General features: G+C 36.4%; 1 protein-coding gene across 1 annotated transcript in view; it reads right to left on the bottom strand.

Moving 5' to 3' along the window:
* Positions 1-16910, bottom strand: part of Dpp10 (dipeptidyl peptidase like 10) — a 512276-nt gene that overhangs the window by 67539 nt on the left and 427827 nt on the right. The window contains exons 11-13 of the mRNA XM_035445836.1: positions 15431-15554; positions 5544-5582; positions 1072-1179 (exon numbers count right to left, since the gene is read on the bottom strand). Coding sequence (XP_035301727.1) covers positions 1072-1179; positions 5544-5582; positions 15431-15554 — 271 coding nt within the window. The remainder of the gene's footprint in view (positions 1-1071; positions 1180-5543; positions 5583-15430; positions 15555-16910) is intronic.

Here is a 16910-nt window from a genome sequence, read left to right as displayed (position 1 = left end):
CTTTACCTACTGAGCAAAATTACCAGTCCAAACATTCAAAACTTATGTAATACCTGGAGATTGTTACTTGTGCAAAATTGGATGTATGTATTTAATGAACAAAACCTTCCTAGATTGTTCCCAGTCTCTTGAGATTAGCATGATTTTTAGTTATTAAGTTATATATCCCAGTTGGGTGTGATGAATTTTAGTTATTAAGCTCTACATCCCATTTGGGTGTGATGACACACACACACTGAATCTCAGCACTCAAGAGGCAGGGGCAGGTGTGTCATTGCAAGTTCCAGGACAGCCTGGGTCACATAGCGAGACAGCCAGAGCTTCATATTGAGACGCTATCTCAAAACAAAGCAATGTTCTGTATCCCAGAGCTGGAAATGAAGATCAGCTGGTAGAGGGCTTGCTTAGTATACATAAAGCTTGGATTTTATCCCCCAAACTGCACAAACTGAAATGGTGACTTGTGTCTATAACCCTGGTATCTGGTGGAGGAGTAGAGAAGGTCATCACCTACTCTATAGTGAGTCAAGGCCACCCTGGGGTATATGAGACTTCGTCTAAATAAATAAATAAAATTGCAGCTTGTATATATGTGTGATGTGTGTTGATGGCATTATTTTCTGAAAATATGTGTGAGCCCCATATGCTTCATGGCACTCACTCTAGGCTCTGAGTGGCGCAAGAACTGTGCCTCTGGGTCATGTAAAATGGTTTAGTAGATAAAGCTTTTATCACATATGCATGAAGAAATGAGTTTCAAAACCTAGAGCCCATATACATGTCTAACTTGGTAGCACACATCTGCAACCACCACATTTCTGTGGTGAGATGAGAGGTAGAGTCAGGAGAACCTCAGGAAGTTTGTGAGTCAGCTGGCCTAACATAAGCAGAATTTGTAAACAAGAGACCCTGTCTTAAAGAAGGTGAAAGGAAAAAACCTGACACTAGACATTGTCCTCTGAACTCCAAAGGTAAGCCATTGTTCATGTTCACATACAAATTCAAATAAAAGGAGAGCATTGAACCATCAGTCACAATGACACTAAATCAAAGAAAGATCCCAGTACCTACCTGGACCAGAAACATCGCTATGTGGTGGAATTCTCCTCGGCCACCTTGTTTGACAGGAACGGTCATGAAGAACTTGCTTCCATCTCTGGAAAACACAGGCTCTTCATTCTATAACAGAGAAGGGCAAGGAAGAATCTCAGAACTTAGATGGGGAACCTTTCTACTCAGCATCATGCATAGGCTATTGTTTAATTTTGAATTATTTTGGGAAATAAAAACATTGCTTTAAAAAAAGCATGGCATTTAGAATTTTAGAAAGTGAATTTAATGTCATGTGTAGTAATATCAAAAGTGGAAAGAATGGGGAAGTTTCATGCATGAGGGAGGAAAATGATTAAAAATTAGAGTGAAGACTTGTGTCAATGAATACAGACAAGAAATTTTATATCTTGACCCAAGTTTGCACTCGGTAATTTATCTTGTAAAGATAAGAAAAAAGGTGAATGAATTATTTAGGCCAGATCATCATTTAAAAAAAATCATAAAAGTCTTTAAGAAGCATTTATATAAAATCTTTTACTGAGCAACTTTACTACCAGGAGCTTCATTTCTGATAGTGCACACAACATTTGCTGAAAATACAAAAAATAAAATGCCACAAGTTTGGAAATGACAGAAGATCATTTACTCTAAATCCCCTATCATTAATGTTCATTTCTCCTCAAACACACTCACAAAATTCCCACTCCCAGCTATGAAACTCAGGTGATTTTTTTTCATTAAATCTCAGTGACATACATGTATACAATTATTAAGTTTTGAAAATCATTATATTAGTCATATGTACATTCACAGTGTTTTGTGTGGTGCATGCATATGTGTGCATGTGAGTGTGTGCGTGTGTGCATGTGTGTGCATGTATAATATATATATATATATATATATATATATATATATATATATTCATTTTACACAGAGACATATATGTGTGTATACACACACACACACACACACACACACACACACACACACACACGGACACATGTGGACACACACACAATACAGTAAGAAAGCTGGCCTCTGATAATGCTTCACATTCCTTTCTGCATAAAGAATGATTCTGTATGTAGTGTGGTTTTGTATGTAAGATTTAAACATTTTGAATTTTTATTATTTTAATAATACATATGTGCCTATGTGGCAGTCTCGGAGGAGACCAGAGTTGTGAGATCACATGGAGCTAGAATTACAGGTGGTTGTGAATCACCCAAGTGGGTGTAGGGAACCAAACTCAGGTCCTCTGCAGGAACAGTGTGTGCTCTAGCCACCGAACCATTTCTCCTGCCCCTGTTGTAAGACTTTGAAATGTCCTCTTGGTCCTGCGAATGTCCTCACCTTGCTATCGTGAATTTTGCCTCTCTCCTTTTCCTTTCTCTGGGCATGAGCTTATGCCTACTTCACCATGGCCTTCGTATGTTTCTTATCTGTGTCTATCTCTGCTCTTATGTCTGCATGTTTTAACTCCAGTGTCACCTTATTCATGATAATCATCTGCTGCCCCCAACAGCTTTTGTCTGCTTTAATTCTCCATTTCCTGCACCACCTAAGAGCACTCAGTGCATGCACTGAATATCTGTGCATGTGTTAACAGGCGTGTGACACATGTAGGCATGTAGCACTGCTCTGCAACACGTGTACAATGGGGCAAGGAGATTAAAGCCTTCAGTGATTCATTCTCCTGCATTCTTAACAGCAGTGTCAAGATAAAGTCATTTTTCACTTTGTGGATATTCATGGAAATAGGTTCTGCTGAATGTAGTTAGCAGAAAACTCCAAAATAACATCTAAGCAAAGGTTGAGAAAAACCACATAACTTGACACATAATAAGAACACAAATCAAACGACTGGGTTCACCCCATTCTTTCCCTCTCTGCTTTCACATATGGCACATCCTTCACAACAAACCTGGCACTGGACCTGTGCTTTTTCCTGTAAACTTCCAGGTGTCTGACACACTTGCCATTCATCTTCAGGCCCTTGGAAGTTAGGCCAACCATGTCCATTATCTGCTTTGCTTTCTACTATCGTGAAAGTGACTGTGTGCTGCTGCTGAAGCCCCAATTGTCATAGAAAGGTGTTTCCACTCATTACCATACTTGGCTCTTCAATTTCATGAAATTCTAAGCATTCGGTAAGATTCCCATAGTGCTGCTGAAGGAAAAAATGTCAATTCTGACAGACCACCAAATGCATTTTCTTACTGAGAACTTGATAACTGTGTGTTTTGTTGTTAAGAAATGTGTTCTATTTAGCATTCATAAAGTTGAAATTAATAGAGTTGTGCCTGTTAAATTACTAGGAATTTTCACAGCTCTAAAAAATGATAGACTAATAAATGTGAAGGAGAACAATTCAGAAGATATCAATATCCATTGGGTTCTTAATTTCTCTTGGTTTTATTTTTAGTGAATAATATAATTGAATGGAAACCTGTTGGTTATAAATTCAAATTTTTATTTCCATTTTATTTTGCATAGTAACAGGGTAAAATTGTATTAATAAACATATGCATATGCTCCTGCCAATCTCTTGTGTGCTGTATATGCATATGCATATACAGCACACAATAAAAATTTCTCTCTCAATGTGTACAGTTGTCTGTGTATCTGCTCAGAATCTATTCATGCAAGTAAGAACAATCTCTCTACCTTCTCATTTCCAGTCATGAAATATGGATGGCAGTGTTCTTGAGCTGAATATAGCACTGGACATATATTTCAATGGGAACAACAGAGAATATCCTTTCTGTTGTTTTATCTTGGTAGAGAGAAAGATTTTATTACACAAATGTTACATGTGACTTTAAAATAACTACATTGGGAGATGTGAAATGGTTAGCATAGGAGGGGGAGGTGACTTTAATTGGTGATTTATGATGAAGTTTACAAACCAGATGGACCAGAAACTTTTTGAGAGAAGTTCGTTCTCACTGAAGGGGACATAAGCATACCCTCTGTATTGGAGAGTAATGATAATAGGATGGAGAAAAAGATTTTTAGGATGGTATGTTGTATAACTTGGATGGTTTTCAATTTTAACTACTGTGGACCATCAAAGGGTGTTGGATTTGCTGTAAATTCCAGAAGGAACATGAAGTTGTTTCAGTTGTGAGAATGGAAAGTGAATGTGAGGTTTACAGTGACATCCAAGACTATACTTCAGAGCAGCCATTCAGTGAACCCATAGGTGAAGAGATTGGCAGGAGAATGAAAGGTTGAGTGTCTGTCAACTTGAGAGGGACTGTGATAGCACAGTCAGAACTTAGACAATGTCTGTGAACTGATGGAAGTCAGTTGACAGGAAAGCAAACATTTAAAGAGCAATGATAAATTGGATACATGGGTGAAGGTAGCAGACAGTTATAGGAAGACCTTGTCAACAGCTAGGTGGGCAATTACTAATAAAAAGAAAGGACTGACAAAAGAAAACTGTGTTGTCTGTGAACAAGAGGGGTTCACGGTTTCTTTAATAGATTAGGAGATAAGAACCTTGAACTTGTTGCTTTGGAACTCATTGAAATACCTGATGCTAAAACTTGGAAGTTTCAATATTTAGATGAAAATTAAAATTAAGGATGTATATATCACTTGCAATAATATACAAGAATAATGTGGAAAGGGAAACAAACACACCCCACCCCCAAACCAACCCAACAACCTCACATTGCCCTTCATGTAAACTAGTGAGGAGTAACTGATGAAAATGACTTAGTCATACTAATATCTGTGTTTCTTTCTGAATTTCTAGGATGAGGCTGTGGAAAGTGATAGATAGCACAAACTTCTTGTTTTTTGTAAGCATTTGTGGAGCCCAGGCTATGTTTTAAAGTGCTATGTAGCCCAGGTTGTCTGTCATTGACCTACACCACTCCCTCCCCTGCCCCACAGCTTCTGAAATGCATGGGGTACCATGTCTGGCAACATAAATAATGGAAAAGAATCACTTTTTTAAAAAAAAATCAACCAAAGTCTTAAAGTCTCACTACCTCACTACTGGAAAACTTGTCTCTGTATTATCCATTTGTGTGTGTGTGTGTGTGTGTGTGTGTGTGTGTGTGTGTGTGTGTGTACACACATCCACTTGTTTTCAGGAAGACAGGTACTGTGGGTAAGTGCTCCTGTATTTATGTGCATATGTGCATGTCCAGGGCTGAGGTTGATGTTGGGAACACTCCTCAGTGACTCAGTGACTCTTGGCCACTTGTCATTGTGGAAGTCTCTCAATCAGATCCAGTGCACAGCCCTAGGACTAGTCTCATTAATCAACTTGCTCTAGGGATCCCCTCTCTGCTTTCCTTGCATGTAGGCCACCATACCCACATGGCATTTACACGAATTCTGGGCATCCTTGCAATAGGAACTCTTCTCCTCCATCTTCCTAGTCCCTTGAGATAACAGTTTTTAGATATAACAAACATGGGAAGGAAATATTCATAATGGTCAACAAGTGACACAGGCCACCTATACTATACCTGTTTAGAGAGCCAGGTATCAGATGTCATCTCGTATTTCTGAAACAGAACAATTAATTCATGAAGCATCTAAGACCAACATAAACATTCATTTATGTAAACTATATTATTATATACTCTTCTCTTCAGACATTTCCCCTCTCTTCCACTAGAGAAATACCTTCAGAGATTCATCCCTTGGCAATATTGATTTGAACTGGATGAAAAGTAGAGACACATCATTTTGCTGAGGTCAACTCCAAAGAGCACATCACCTGGGTAGTAAAGGTTCAAGGTCACTCTCTGGTTCGGTTTTATTGCCTCCTTCAAAATTCTGTGAGCCACCAGACCCTGTTTTTCTCATCTGTAGATATCATCTGGCAACAAAATTAAGTCTCCAGCAGAGCTGGGAAAACAGCCAGCAATAAAATTCAAACTGGATTTTTTTTTATTTAATTCACTCTTAGTCATAACCTTTTATTCCCTCATTAGTAGTCATTCAGTGTTAGAGGAAAAAATATCAAACCTAGGACATGCCAGATTTGATTTTCCTTTGAAATAGCTTACAAAGGGTCACAGCCAGGATCACTGCAAAAGCCAAATTTGACCAATTAATCTCAAGTTAAGTAGATAAAATATTTTAGAAATAATGATTTTTTTGTCATGACACAAAGCTCATGTTTGTTGAAAGACACAAAGACATATTTTAAAAGGTGGGAAAATTAAGAAAACTAATGGCACTATACATGGTTCTCCCTTACAGGAGGAAGTGATTACTTCAAATTGTTCATACTATTTTCATATTTTTTCTTTTGGTTTTTCTAGACAAGGTTTCTCTGTATTGCTTTGGAGCCTCTCTTGAAATTCCCTCTGTAGACCAGGCTGGCATCAAACTCTCAGAGATCTGCCTGGCTCTGCCTCCTGAGTGTTGGGGTTAAAGGTGTGTGCCATCAATTCCCATCTTACGTCACTGTTTTCTCTAAATATAGATTATTAGACACTGTATAATTGATCCTTTCTTCTTAAAAGATTTGAGATTAATTATGTGTGTATATGTTTTATCTGTGTGTGGGAATATGCATATGAGTATCCTCAGAGTCTAGAAGAAAGCATCAGCTGCTCAGAGCTGGCCTTACATGCAGTTGTGAATCTCCTAACATTGGTGCAGGGAACTGAACTCTGCTCCTCAGGAAGAGCAGCAAGCACTCCTCACCACTCACCAGAATTACAGCTACAATCACTTTCTATTTTCAAGCATGTTTTTACAATGGTTCACTACATATTATTTCATGCAAACATGAGAAAATATCTAAAGAAATTTATTCCTTAATTCAATGTGCACTGAAGGAACGGCCATTCGTTCTGCCAAGTAAGATATAAAACAATGGCCACAACTGCTTATCAGTGACATCTGAGCTTTCTTAAGACTCGAATCAGACCTAAACTCTCATTGCTGTTGTTTGTCATATCATCTAAATTTACAGATAAACTTTTAAACTCAGACACAGCATACAATTACCAGAGTCTCAATAAGGTTTCAAATAAGCACACTGACAAACGTAATGGTATGTAGCATTTTGAGTTATCCTTGTAGTCATGTAGTACACATATTTAGATAGTCCTTGCATAGTAACAGGCTTCTCTGTTTATGCTGGCTTTGCCTCCCACATGCTAGGCAAGCAATACTACTGAAGGACATGAAAACCTCTGTCCAGGACAAGTTTGAAATGACTAGATTGTCCTTTGAATAACAACCCATCTAGAATAATTTCTCAAATGCAGGAGGAAGACCTGGTCAATCTATAATATAAACAGATGGAACGTAATGGTTGGGATGACATTAGAATGACACAAATGTAACATGAACAGCATCACTGACATCCAATAAGTGATGATAACTTCAACTGTCCACTTCCCACACTGAAAGTATTCTATGACAAATTGCTGCCTTTGTAATTTCTCTTTTGAAAACATATTTAAGAAGTATGTTTCTAAAATGTTCATGTGAAGTGAAATTTACTTATCTGGAGTGCTTAACTTCAGTACTTTTGACAATTTTAAATATTTATGTATTATCAACATAAGGAGCCTCAGATTCTCCCATTTCTACAGGCTCTTGTGGGGGTTACAAAACAATATTCTTTTCTTTTTCCCCTATAGATTAGTTTGTTTGGTAGTGGAAAATCAAAGAAGTAAAGCATGTATCTCTTGGTGTGAGGTTCCCTTCGTGCCAAAGTTTTGAGATTTACGTTGTTTTATTTTTTAATTGTACCAGCATTCCATTTTTGTTCTTAGAAAGAAACTTTTGTTTTTGTTTGTGAATGTCTCTCTCTCTCTCTCTCTCTCTCTCTCTCTCTCTCTCTCTCTCTCTCTCTCTCTGTGTGTGTGTGTGTGTGTGTGTGTGTGTGTGTGTGTGTGTGTTCATTCCTGTGTGTGTGACTTTAGGTGTGGATATGCCATGGCACATGCTTGGAAGTCAAAGAACAATGCTAGGTATCAGTCCTTGCCTTCCATCTTGTTTAAGACAAGGCCTCTTGTTTGTTACTGTCCACACCAGGGTATCTGGCTTGTGAGCTTCTGCTATTCTCTATCTCCCATAATTCCACGTGAGAAATGGTGTTTCAGGTGCCCACTACTGAATCCGGCCTTAAGTGGCTATAGGCATCTGAATTTGGGTCCTTACTTTACCCACAGAGCCATCACTCCAGCCCATGTGACTGTTCCCTTGCTAGATGGAATTATACAAAATAGATAAATATGACTCATTTTTTTCTAATCCATTCCTTGTTAATGGACTGTTTCCTACCTGCTACCTTTTAGCTACAGTGAATAAAATTTTGCTAATGTTTTATTTCCCCTACAAGTGCTCTTGTAATTGTATGATTTTTTTCTTTTGTGCAAATACGTAATAATGTAATGACCAAGCAGTTATACATATAGATATACTGTACTAAAATATTGTATTATTTATGCCATGTTTACATTTTGTTTAATTTCAGTTGATATTCAAAATACATTTTAATGGAATTGAGTAATTTTCAATTTAACCTGCAAAGAATACAAATCTTAATATTTTGCCCCTTTAACCACAAATTCTGTCTTTGCTTTGCTGTTTTAATTTAGTCATTCTCCTGGTATGTACCATTCCCTTGTTAAGATTTTAATCTACATTTTAATCATTCATTATCTTCTTAAGTGTCTGTTCATGTATTTTGTTGTATTGGTTGATTTTTGTTGTTGTTTTGTGCTGGTACATGGATTTACTGTGTTATTTATTTGTGTGAGATGCATTTCAGTAAACAGTTTCATCATCTGTGGTTTTGTTAGACATTTACATAATTGTTTCTGGGGAGTTTCTGATTTTATTGACATTCCATGTATTTTTCTATGATTGGTTATTATTTGGCTTATTCCATATAGTAGAATTGTATTATTTTTCCATCTGCTATGATCAAATTCCTGACAAGAAGAAATTTATCTTAGAAAATAGTTCATTTTAGATTATAGTGTGAGGGATATAATTCATTGTAGCTGGTAAGGCATGGGAGCAGAAGCAGGGCACAGTCTGGTCACATTGCATCCACACTCAGGATTCAGAGAATAAACAGGAAATGGTGTTGGCCTAGCAATCTTCCACCTCCTAAAGATTTCACACCCTTCTCAAACAGTGCCAACAACTGGTGACAAAGTGTTCAGACACATGAGTCTATGGGGAATATTTCATATTTAAAGCACAAACTAAGTTATAGTCCATATTTTCCTGTGGAAGATTGACATTACCTTACTTTGGATTTGAGCTGTAGTTGATCTCAAATTGAATTTAGAACATTATCATGAAATAGCTGCAAACAGTTCCTTCCCATTTGGTTGAAGATTGTTTCATTTCCCATGTAGGGTAGCTATCAACTGATACCATAAATGATGGCCCATTTTCTGCAAATCATGCAATTCAACTGATAGTTTGCCATTCTGTGCTCCTCGCCTCCCATCAGGAAGAGTCCATAGATTTCTGGTTATTTTTGCAGTCACGTTGTACAAATGCATCTAACTTTATTCTGTAGGATTGTCTTGAATTATTTACATCTATTAATTTCCCAATAAATTTATTTTACATTTTTATATTTAGCATGAGAATAAGAGAGGTGGTGTGTGTGTGTGTGTGTGTGTGTGTGTGTGTGTGTGTGTGTGTGTATGTGTGTGTGTGTGTGTGTGTGTGTGAAAATATTTGAGGAGTTCAAAGGACAGTGTTTCTGTTGTTTTTTCTCCTTTTACCATATAAAACCTGGGAAACTGAACTCAGTTCTCCAAGTTTGGTAGCAGACACCTCTACTTTCTAAGACACTTTGCTGAATACCATGTTAAGGATGCTTTTATTTTACTGAAAGCAAAGCTGAGAAAAGCTGGGTGTGGTGGGCACATCTGTCACCCAGCACTCATTTGGTAAAGGCAAGAGGATAAGAAGTTCAAAGTCTTCCTTCACTATATAATAAAGTTAGCAAAGAACACATAAAGACATTTCTAAAAGGAACCAGGGTAGGGGGACTGAAGGGTCTTTAACTTGGACTATGTTAAAAATGGAATAGGAACTGATTATTTAACAGCACTAAGCCTTTCAATTCAGGAGCAGTTACTTAGCATTTAAAAATATATTTTATAATGTTGCGGAACTAAATACTGAGTTGTTTAAATTTACCCTAGCATACCTAATATTTAAATGTTTTATCTTATTTTAGTTTACCTCCATTTTAATATTATTACAATAGAAAATGTATTTTGTTTCATTTTCTGAAATCTCTATTTTGAAACAAGTTAAACTTAGAGAAAATATATGGCCAGTTTTAGAAAATTCATTCTTTGTGCATTTTTACCAATTGCTTAAACATTTTCTTCTTTGTTTAATATTGATGTTTTCTCCTCTTCTAAATAATTTCAACAGCCTTCAATGATGAAAAAGTTATTTTTAGTTATCAGTGAATGTGTGTGTCTATATAGACTCCTTAGTTTTTATTTCCACAAAATTATTACCTGGGAATGAAGAGTTACCCTTCTTAATTTTTAAAAACCTCTTTACATTCTTGAGGGAATTGCTCTTGGGGCGCTTTAAGTGCAGTTTGCAGGAAAGTGGTGGGGATTGGTATCTTTAACTTGCAGAACTCATAGATGAGGCTGAATATGCCTGTGAGTGGAGGCCCATGGAGCCTGCAATGGAGTGACTGATTCCCAGAGGCTGGAGTTAAAGGAATTTCTGAGCTGAATTAGTTACTGGGAATCAAATTCAAACACTGCACAAACACTACAAATTTAATTAGTGGGTGGTCTCGCCAATCAGCCCCTCATTTTAAATTTTGAGGCAAGGTTGCTTCTTGTACCTAGATCTGGTCCTTACACTCCATGAGTTTTCTAGCTTGTGATTCTCTGGCCTCCTGAGTGCTGGGATGATGGGCATACTCCATGAATCCAGGCATATTAAACCAATCTTATATTCCTATGACAAACTCATTACTCAACATGTATCATGTTCTATTTGCATTGATATACTTGAGAGTAAGTATGTTAAAGGTCATTTTTTGTAAATATGTTTATGAGAAAATTTTAATCATATCTGGACTGACATACTGGCATACTTACTGTTTGTTTTTGTTTATTTTTTAGCATTATTAATATTTTGAAATGCTCTCTTTTACTTCAGGGTAGCTTTGACTCCCCGTGTACCTAATGTGACCTTTAACTTTCAATATTTCTGCTATCACCACATCTGAATCTTGTAGTTCTGAGTACTGACCCTAGGCATTTGTGCAAGCCAGGAAAGCACTGCATCAACTGAGCTAGAATCGCCCTGCCTCTGGTTCCAGAGCCTTAGGGATAGAGTGGTCTATTACCAGGCCAAAGTTATGAAAAGCTGAACATAGGACACAAGGCTTCATGCATGCTAGATAAGCACCCAGCAAATTGAGTTACAGCTCCCATTCAGTGTCTTTTTCTGCCTGATTCATTTAATTTACAATAACGCCATTCAGATTCAACCACACTGCCTACTGATTGTCTATAATTATTTTCATTTGAAAGACTGAATAATAAATGGTTGTATCATGTCCTCTATGCATTTGTCTAATTATTTATTCAAAAAACATCTACTTACTTACTGTGATTTTCAACTTTAATTATTAATGTGACACAACCTTGAATAATCTGGGAAAAGATTCTCAACGAAGGTTTTTTTTTCCTGTTTTGTTGACTTCTAGGAATATTTGTGTGTGATGCCTTAGTTAAGTTACTGATTTGAGAAGACCTGAAAGCAGCACCATTCCATAGGCAAGGGATCCTGAATTGTATAAGAGTGCAAAAATAGAATCAAGGGAAGAAGCAAGCAAACCATTATCCAGGCCTTTCCTCACTCTGCTCTGGACTATAGATGCACTGAGATCAATTGTCTTAATCTATTGCTGCAGTGACTTGCCCACAGTGATACATTGTAATCCAGGAGACATCTGTAATTTTCCTTTCTGTTTTCTTTGGAAACAAAGACACATTATGAGGTGAGCCTGTCCTCAAACTTATGATTTTCCTAATATAATGTTGTAAGTGTTGAATTACAGATATGTTCTATAACATACACCAAACCAGGAGCAGGCTATGATTTGCTTTTATTTTTTTCTTTTCATTTCCAAATATTTGATGATTTACCACATATTTCTAATTTAATCTCTTTATTGTTAAACAGGGGACTCTTTGCTGTGGTGATATATTGTTTATGATTTATTAAAGCCACTGGGGATCAAAATAGTAAAGCAGCCAAGCCACTAATTCTTACCTCTGCCTCAGGCTGAAAGTTCTGATCCTGTCTCCACAAGCTCTCACCAAGCCTCAGACTGCTGTCTCTCCTCAGTGTGGCTGAAGAGAATTCAGTGCCTTCCTATCCTCAATGTGGCTGGAGAATGAATGCCAGCTCTGAGACCGTGTTGCTGTCTAAACATCTCTCTTGAGTCCTGGGATTAAGGGCGTGAGCTCTGTTACTCTTTTAGACTGATTCAATCTTATGTAGCACTGGGTGGCCTTGACATCAGAGCGATCCATCTACCTTCATCTATTGAGTCCTAGGATTAAAGATGAGTGCCACCACTTCCTGGCTTCTATGGATAACTATTATGGCTGTTTTGCTATTTTGACCTCCAGTGGCTTTAATAAATCATAAACAATCTATCATCACACTTTGGTTTATTTTTAATATTTATATTTATTTTACATGTATGCAGGTATGCCTGTTTGTCTGATGTGGACATGTGCATGCAGGTACCTGTGGAAGACAGAAGAGTTTGTTGAATTCCCTAGAGCTCAAGTTACAGGTGTTTACCACCAGCCCTGACATGGGTGCTGCCAACTCAGCTAGGGTCCTCTGAGAAAGCAGTAATCATTTGAGTCTTGTAAACATTCTTTAGCACTCAAAATGTGCTTTGGGACTGGAAGGTTGCTCAGCCATTAAAGACTATGAAAACAAAAAGATGTCACATTTTGTTGTTAGAGGACATATTTCCTATCTATTTTTTTCATATTCTGTCATTGAAATATTTTGTAGCTTTACTGGTACCTCTATCTATCATCTATCTTTCATGACCAAGTGACTATCAAGCACTAGTCCAGTGCTGTTGGTCTAGTTTGATCAACTAAAATACATTTTTCTATGTGATTATGAAATCCATCTCCTTTACGAAAGATCAAACTTGAGGAAGTTTGACAATGATGTGTATTAGTCTGAAATCTGTCATTCTGTTCTTTCCTGGTTTATCCTATGTCTGAAAAAATGCAGACAAGGGTCATAATTATGTCCTTTTACTTTAGTGCTGTTTTTTTTTGAGAGTGCTTTCAATATCTTTCTTTAAGTCTTTGATTTGTAATAAGTTGATTATGAGCTATTTAATTATTTTTTATATTGATTAGGATTTACCAAATATTTTCACACAATGGACCCAATGGAAACATTTGTAATAGAAAAATGTTATATTGTTATATTTTCAGTTTTTCTTACTCTAGTATCTTCATCTTAGAATTTTCTACATATAATTTCACATGTATATCAATTTACAGTACAATACATGCAAATAAAGTTTTCATGGATTTGAGTTAAGAAGAAAAGAAAATATGTATGCAGATGTCTATTCTCTATACTCTGGACTCTAGACATTCTGTGACCAGCTGTTTCAAACTCTGGCTGCTGTGAGTCTCCCACAATTTTCAGATATACATTGGAATTTCATTTTTTTCTCTCAAGAATTCACACTTTTTAAATGTTGCTTGTACTTTATTCAACAATGTTTAACATGAGGCTAATCCAATTACATTTTCATCTCAAATACTTCATATTTTCACTGAAAATGTCATCTGTTTTTTCATAAGGCAATTTGTTAAGGTTCTTTCTAATTGCAGAAATCATGCTGACTCCAACATGGCTATACAAGCTATGTTCTTACAGACTAGTAAACTGGATTATAATTATCTAAACATATAGAATATTTGTCTGTCACAAATTTTGCATGGTTGACAATTGTATACTGAATTTTAATTTTCCATTTAAAACTTAAAATTCCTTCTGATAGAAAAGCAATATTTAAGCACTCAGCCAAACACTAGAATGTTTTCTCATAGATCAGTGGCATTCTTTCCTAGACATCCCAACTTCTGGGGTGGGGCTTGCTAGATAAGCCTGTGATTCTCATTGATCACATAGATGAATGAAACAATAATAGTTTGCTTACATTCTACCTCTATGCCTCTTTTTCTCTAACAATACAAGGCTGAGTATGGGATTAATCACTAGAATATGTGGCTAGTATTCCCTCTTCCTTCATTATCTCATATCTGAAACATTTGTTTTATATAATCTTAGGGTTTTAATGAAGCAGATGTAAGCAGCAGTGCTTGATCTGTCATTTCCACAGCAGAAATTTGTGAAGTTTCTTATTAAATAATCCTAGACTCCTTTGTATAACTATCAAACATATAATATAAACATTTATACCATTGATCAATTTTCTATACCAAGGGCCTTAAATATGATGCACATTTAAGTTTTTGCAGACCTTAGAAAATGTAATTTTAGAAATTGAAATTCAGCTCCCTGTTACAAGAGAATGGAGCAGGTGTCATTTTTGTCTACGTTTACTTACTATAGGGAAGGAAACACTACCACAGTGCTAATATGAGCTATATGAGAACGTGGCCATCTCTAAAGAAAATGGTAAGAATGCTTCCAGTAATGCCAAGGGAAAGAGAACATAAGGACAGAATCCTCAGTTGGAAAAAGCTCCATGTGGTTTAGATCACCTATGTGCTATAAATCTGTATTCATTTCATTAAGAAGGGAGTATGTTCTCCTTATTCTTGATGCCACTCCCTTAAAAGTGGAAAATTTAAGAAAGTAGATTATAGTGTGCTTTTATTTACCATTTGAATGTGTAAATGTGTAGTGTGTGTATGCATATTCACCTACCCGTGTGTGCATATGCATGTATAAGTCAGATAAAATTGAATATTTTAATTGTTCTCTGTGTTACCTACTGAGGCAAGGTCTCTTGCTAAACGTGGAGCTTAGTAATTCAGCAAGTGTAGCTAGCCAACCTGTAGCTAATCCCCTGACTTCACCTCCCAAATACTAGGATTACAAGGGGTCAGCCACACTTGTCTGGACTTTACTTGGATGCTTAAGTACTCAAGACTATGTTAATAGCACCTCATCCTCTGAGACATTTCCCCAGCCACTAAAGGACAGATATTTAGGATTTCTTACTTTTGCTACTATTGTTGTAAGTAAAAGACTGAAGTTCCTATATGAAACCCTAACCAGGACTGGTTTCCATAATAGTTACTCCTAACCACTTTACCTTACACAAAAGATTGAAGTAAGTTAAACTCACCCTACTGCATGCCCCGGTGGTGGACTCACAGACTGTGAGGATGGAGATGTTCTGAGGCCGATTCAACCACCTGACCACTGTCCTGGTGTTGCTCACCCATTTAACCATGGTGATGTAATATTCTCTAGTTTGGAAACAAAAATTAAAATTTATGTTTAGAGCCTGAGAATCGGTAGATTACTGATAAGACCCATGTGTTGTTTTATATGCAAAAACTGAAACATTCATTATAAGAATTTTGTATTCTGTGTACATATGTAAACACACATATTCTTGTTTAAATATTCACAAATACAAATAAATGTGTTTGTATATATATACATATATAAACATATATGTATGGACAAATATACAGAAGATGTGAGAAAACATATCAGAAAGAATTACTGCCCAGAAAACCAATTTTTGGAACAATGGAAACCAGCAGATACTTGTCTTTTCTGAGAAATGTTTATTGATTGGGACTAGCATGTGAAAAGCTAATATATAATGTTAACACTATTGTTTATAGTATAATGCTATACTTTTTTTTGTTAAAAGAACAATGGATAGCCCATAAAAATGCAGAACTTATTCTTAATGGTTATGTCCTATGCACCACTTTCATGTTTTACCTTATATATGAAGTCTTGGCTACAGGGGTATTTATGGTATGTGTGATGTTTAATCTTCTCATCAACTAGATGGATCAGCTAGAAGACAAATCTCTGACATCTCCAAGAGATTGTTTCCAAAGGGTTTTAACTGAGGAGGGATGAGCCAATTGGAACGTGGGTGTCATCATTGCATGAGTTACTGATGGAATAAAAGGAGTGAGTGAGCTGAGCACAGCCATTCATTTCTCTCTTCTTCCTGGCTGTGGATGCCTTGTGACCAGCAGCTTCTTGCTCCTGCTGCCATACCTTCCCCACCATGATGGACTGTACTCTTCAACTATCAGACCAAATAAACCCTTCCTTTCTTTGGTTTCTTTTATCATGTATGTTATCACAATAACAAGAAAAGTAGTTAATATAATCGAATTTGTTTTAGACAGTTGTTGATTAAGAAGTGGTGTCAATCTTTCAGTCATAGTATTTTACATAATATTGTTACTCATCTTGTCTCAAACAGTTAAAAATAAAAAAGAGATCAAACTGAAGCATCTGGCTGACTAGATATTAAATTTTTAGCATGAAAATATTGATTATTGTGAGTATGGTTTCCTGAAAGTGATGGAAGATTGTTGCAAACATATAATATAAATTTTATTTAAAACATTTTTATTTTACATTTGGAAAAATAACATAATGTATCAGGAAACTTCTAGCTCCAACACCTCAAAAAGCAGCCATCATGGTTTGATTTATGACAAAAAGGAAAAAGCAACAACCTTTCTAGATATGTATCCAGTTCCATAACAGAGGTGCATCACTGAAATTAGCTTTAAAATGTCATCTGTGCTTGTTGTGTTAAAACTTGTCTTTCAAGGCTTCAGAAC

This window comes from Cricetulus griseus, chromosome 5 (genome assembly GCF_003668045.3).
Source record: "Cricetulus griseus strain 17A/GY chromosome 5, alternate assembly CriGri-PICRH-1.0, whole genome shotgun sequence".
In the NCBI taxonomy this organism is placed as follows: Eukaryota; Metazoa; Chordata; class Mammalia; order Rodentia; family Cricetidae; genus Cricetulus; species Cricetulus griseus.
This window is presented reverse-complemented; position numbering and strand designations above follow the sequence as displayed.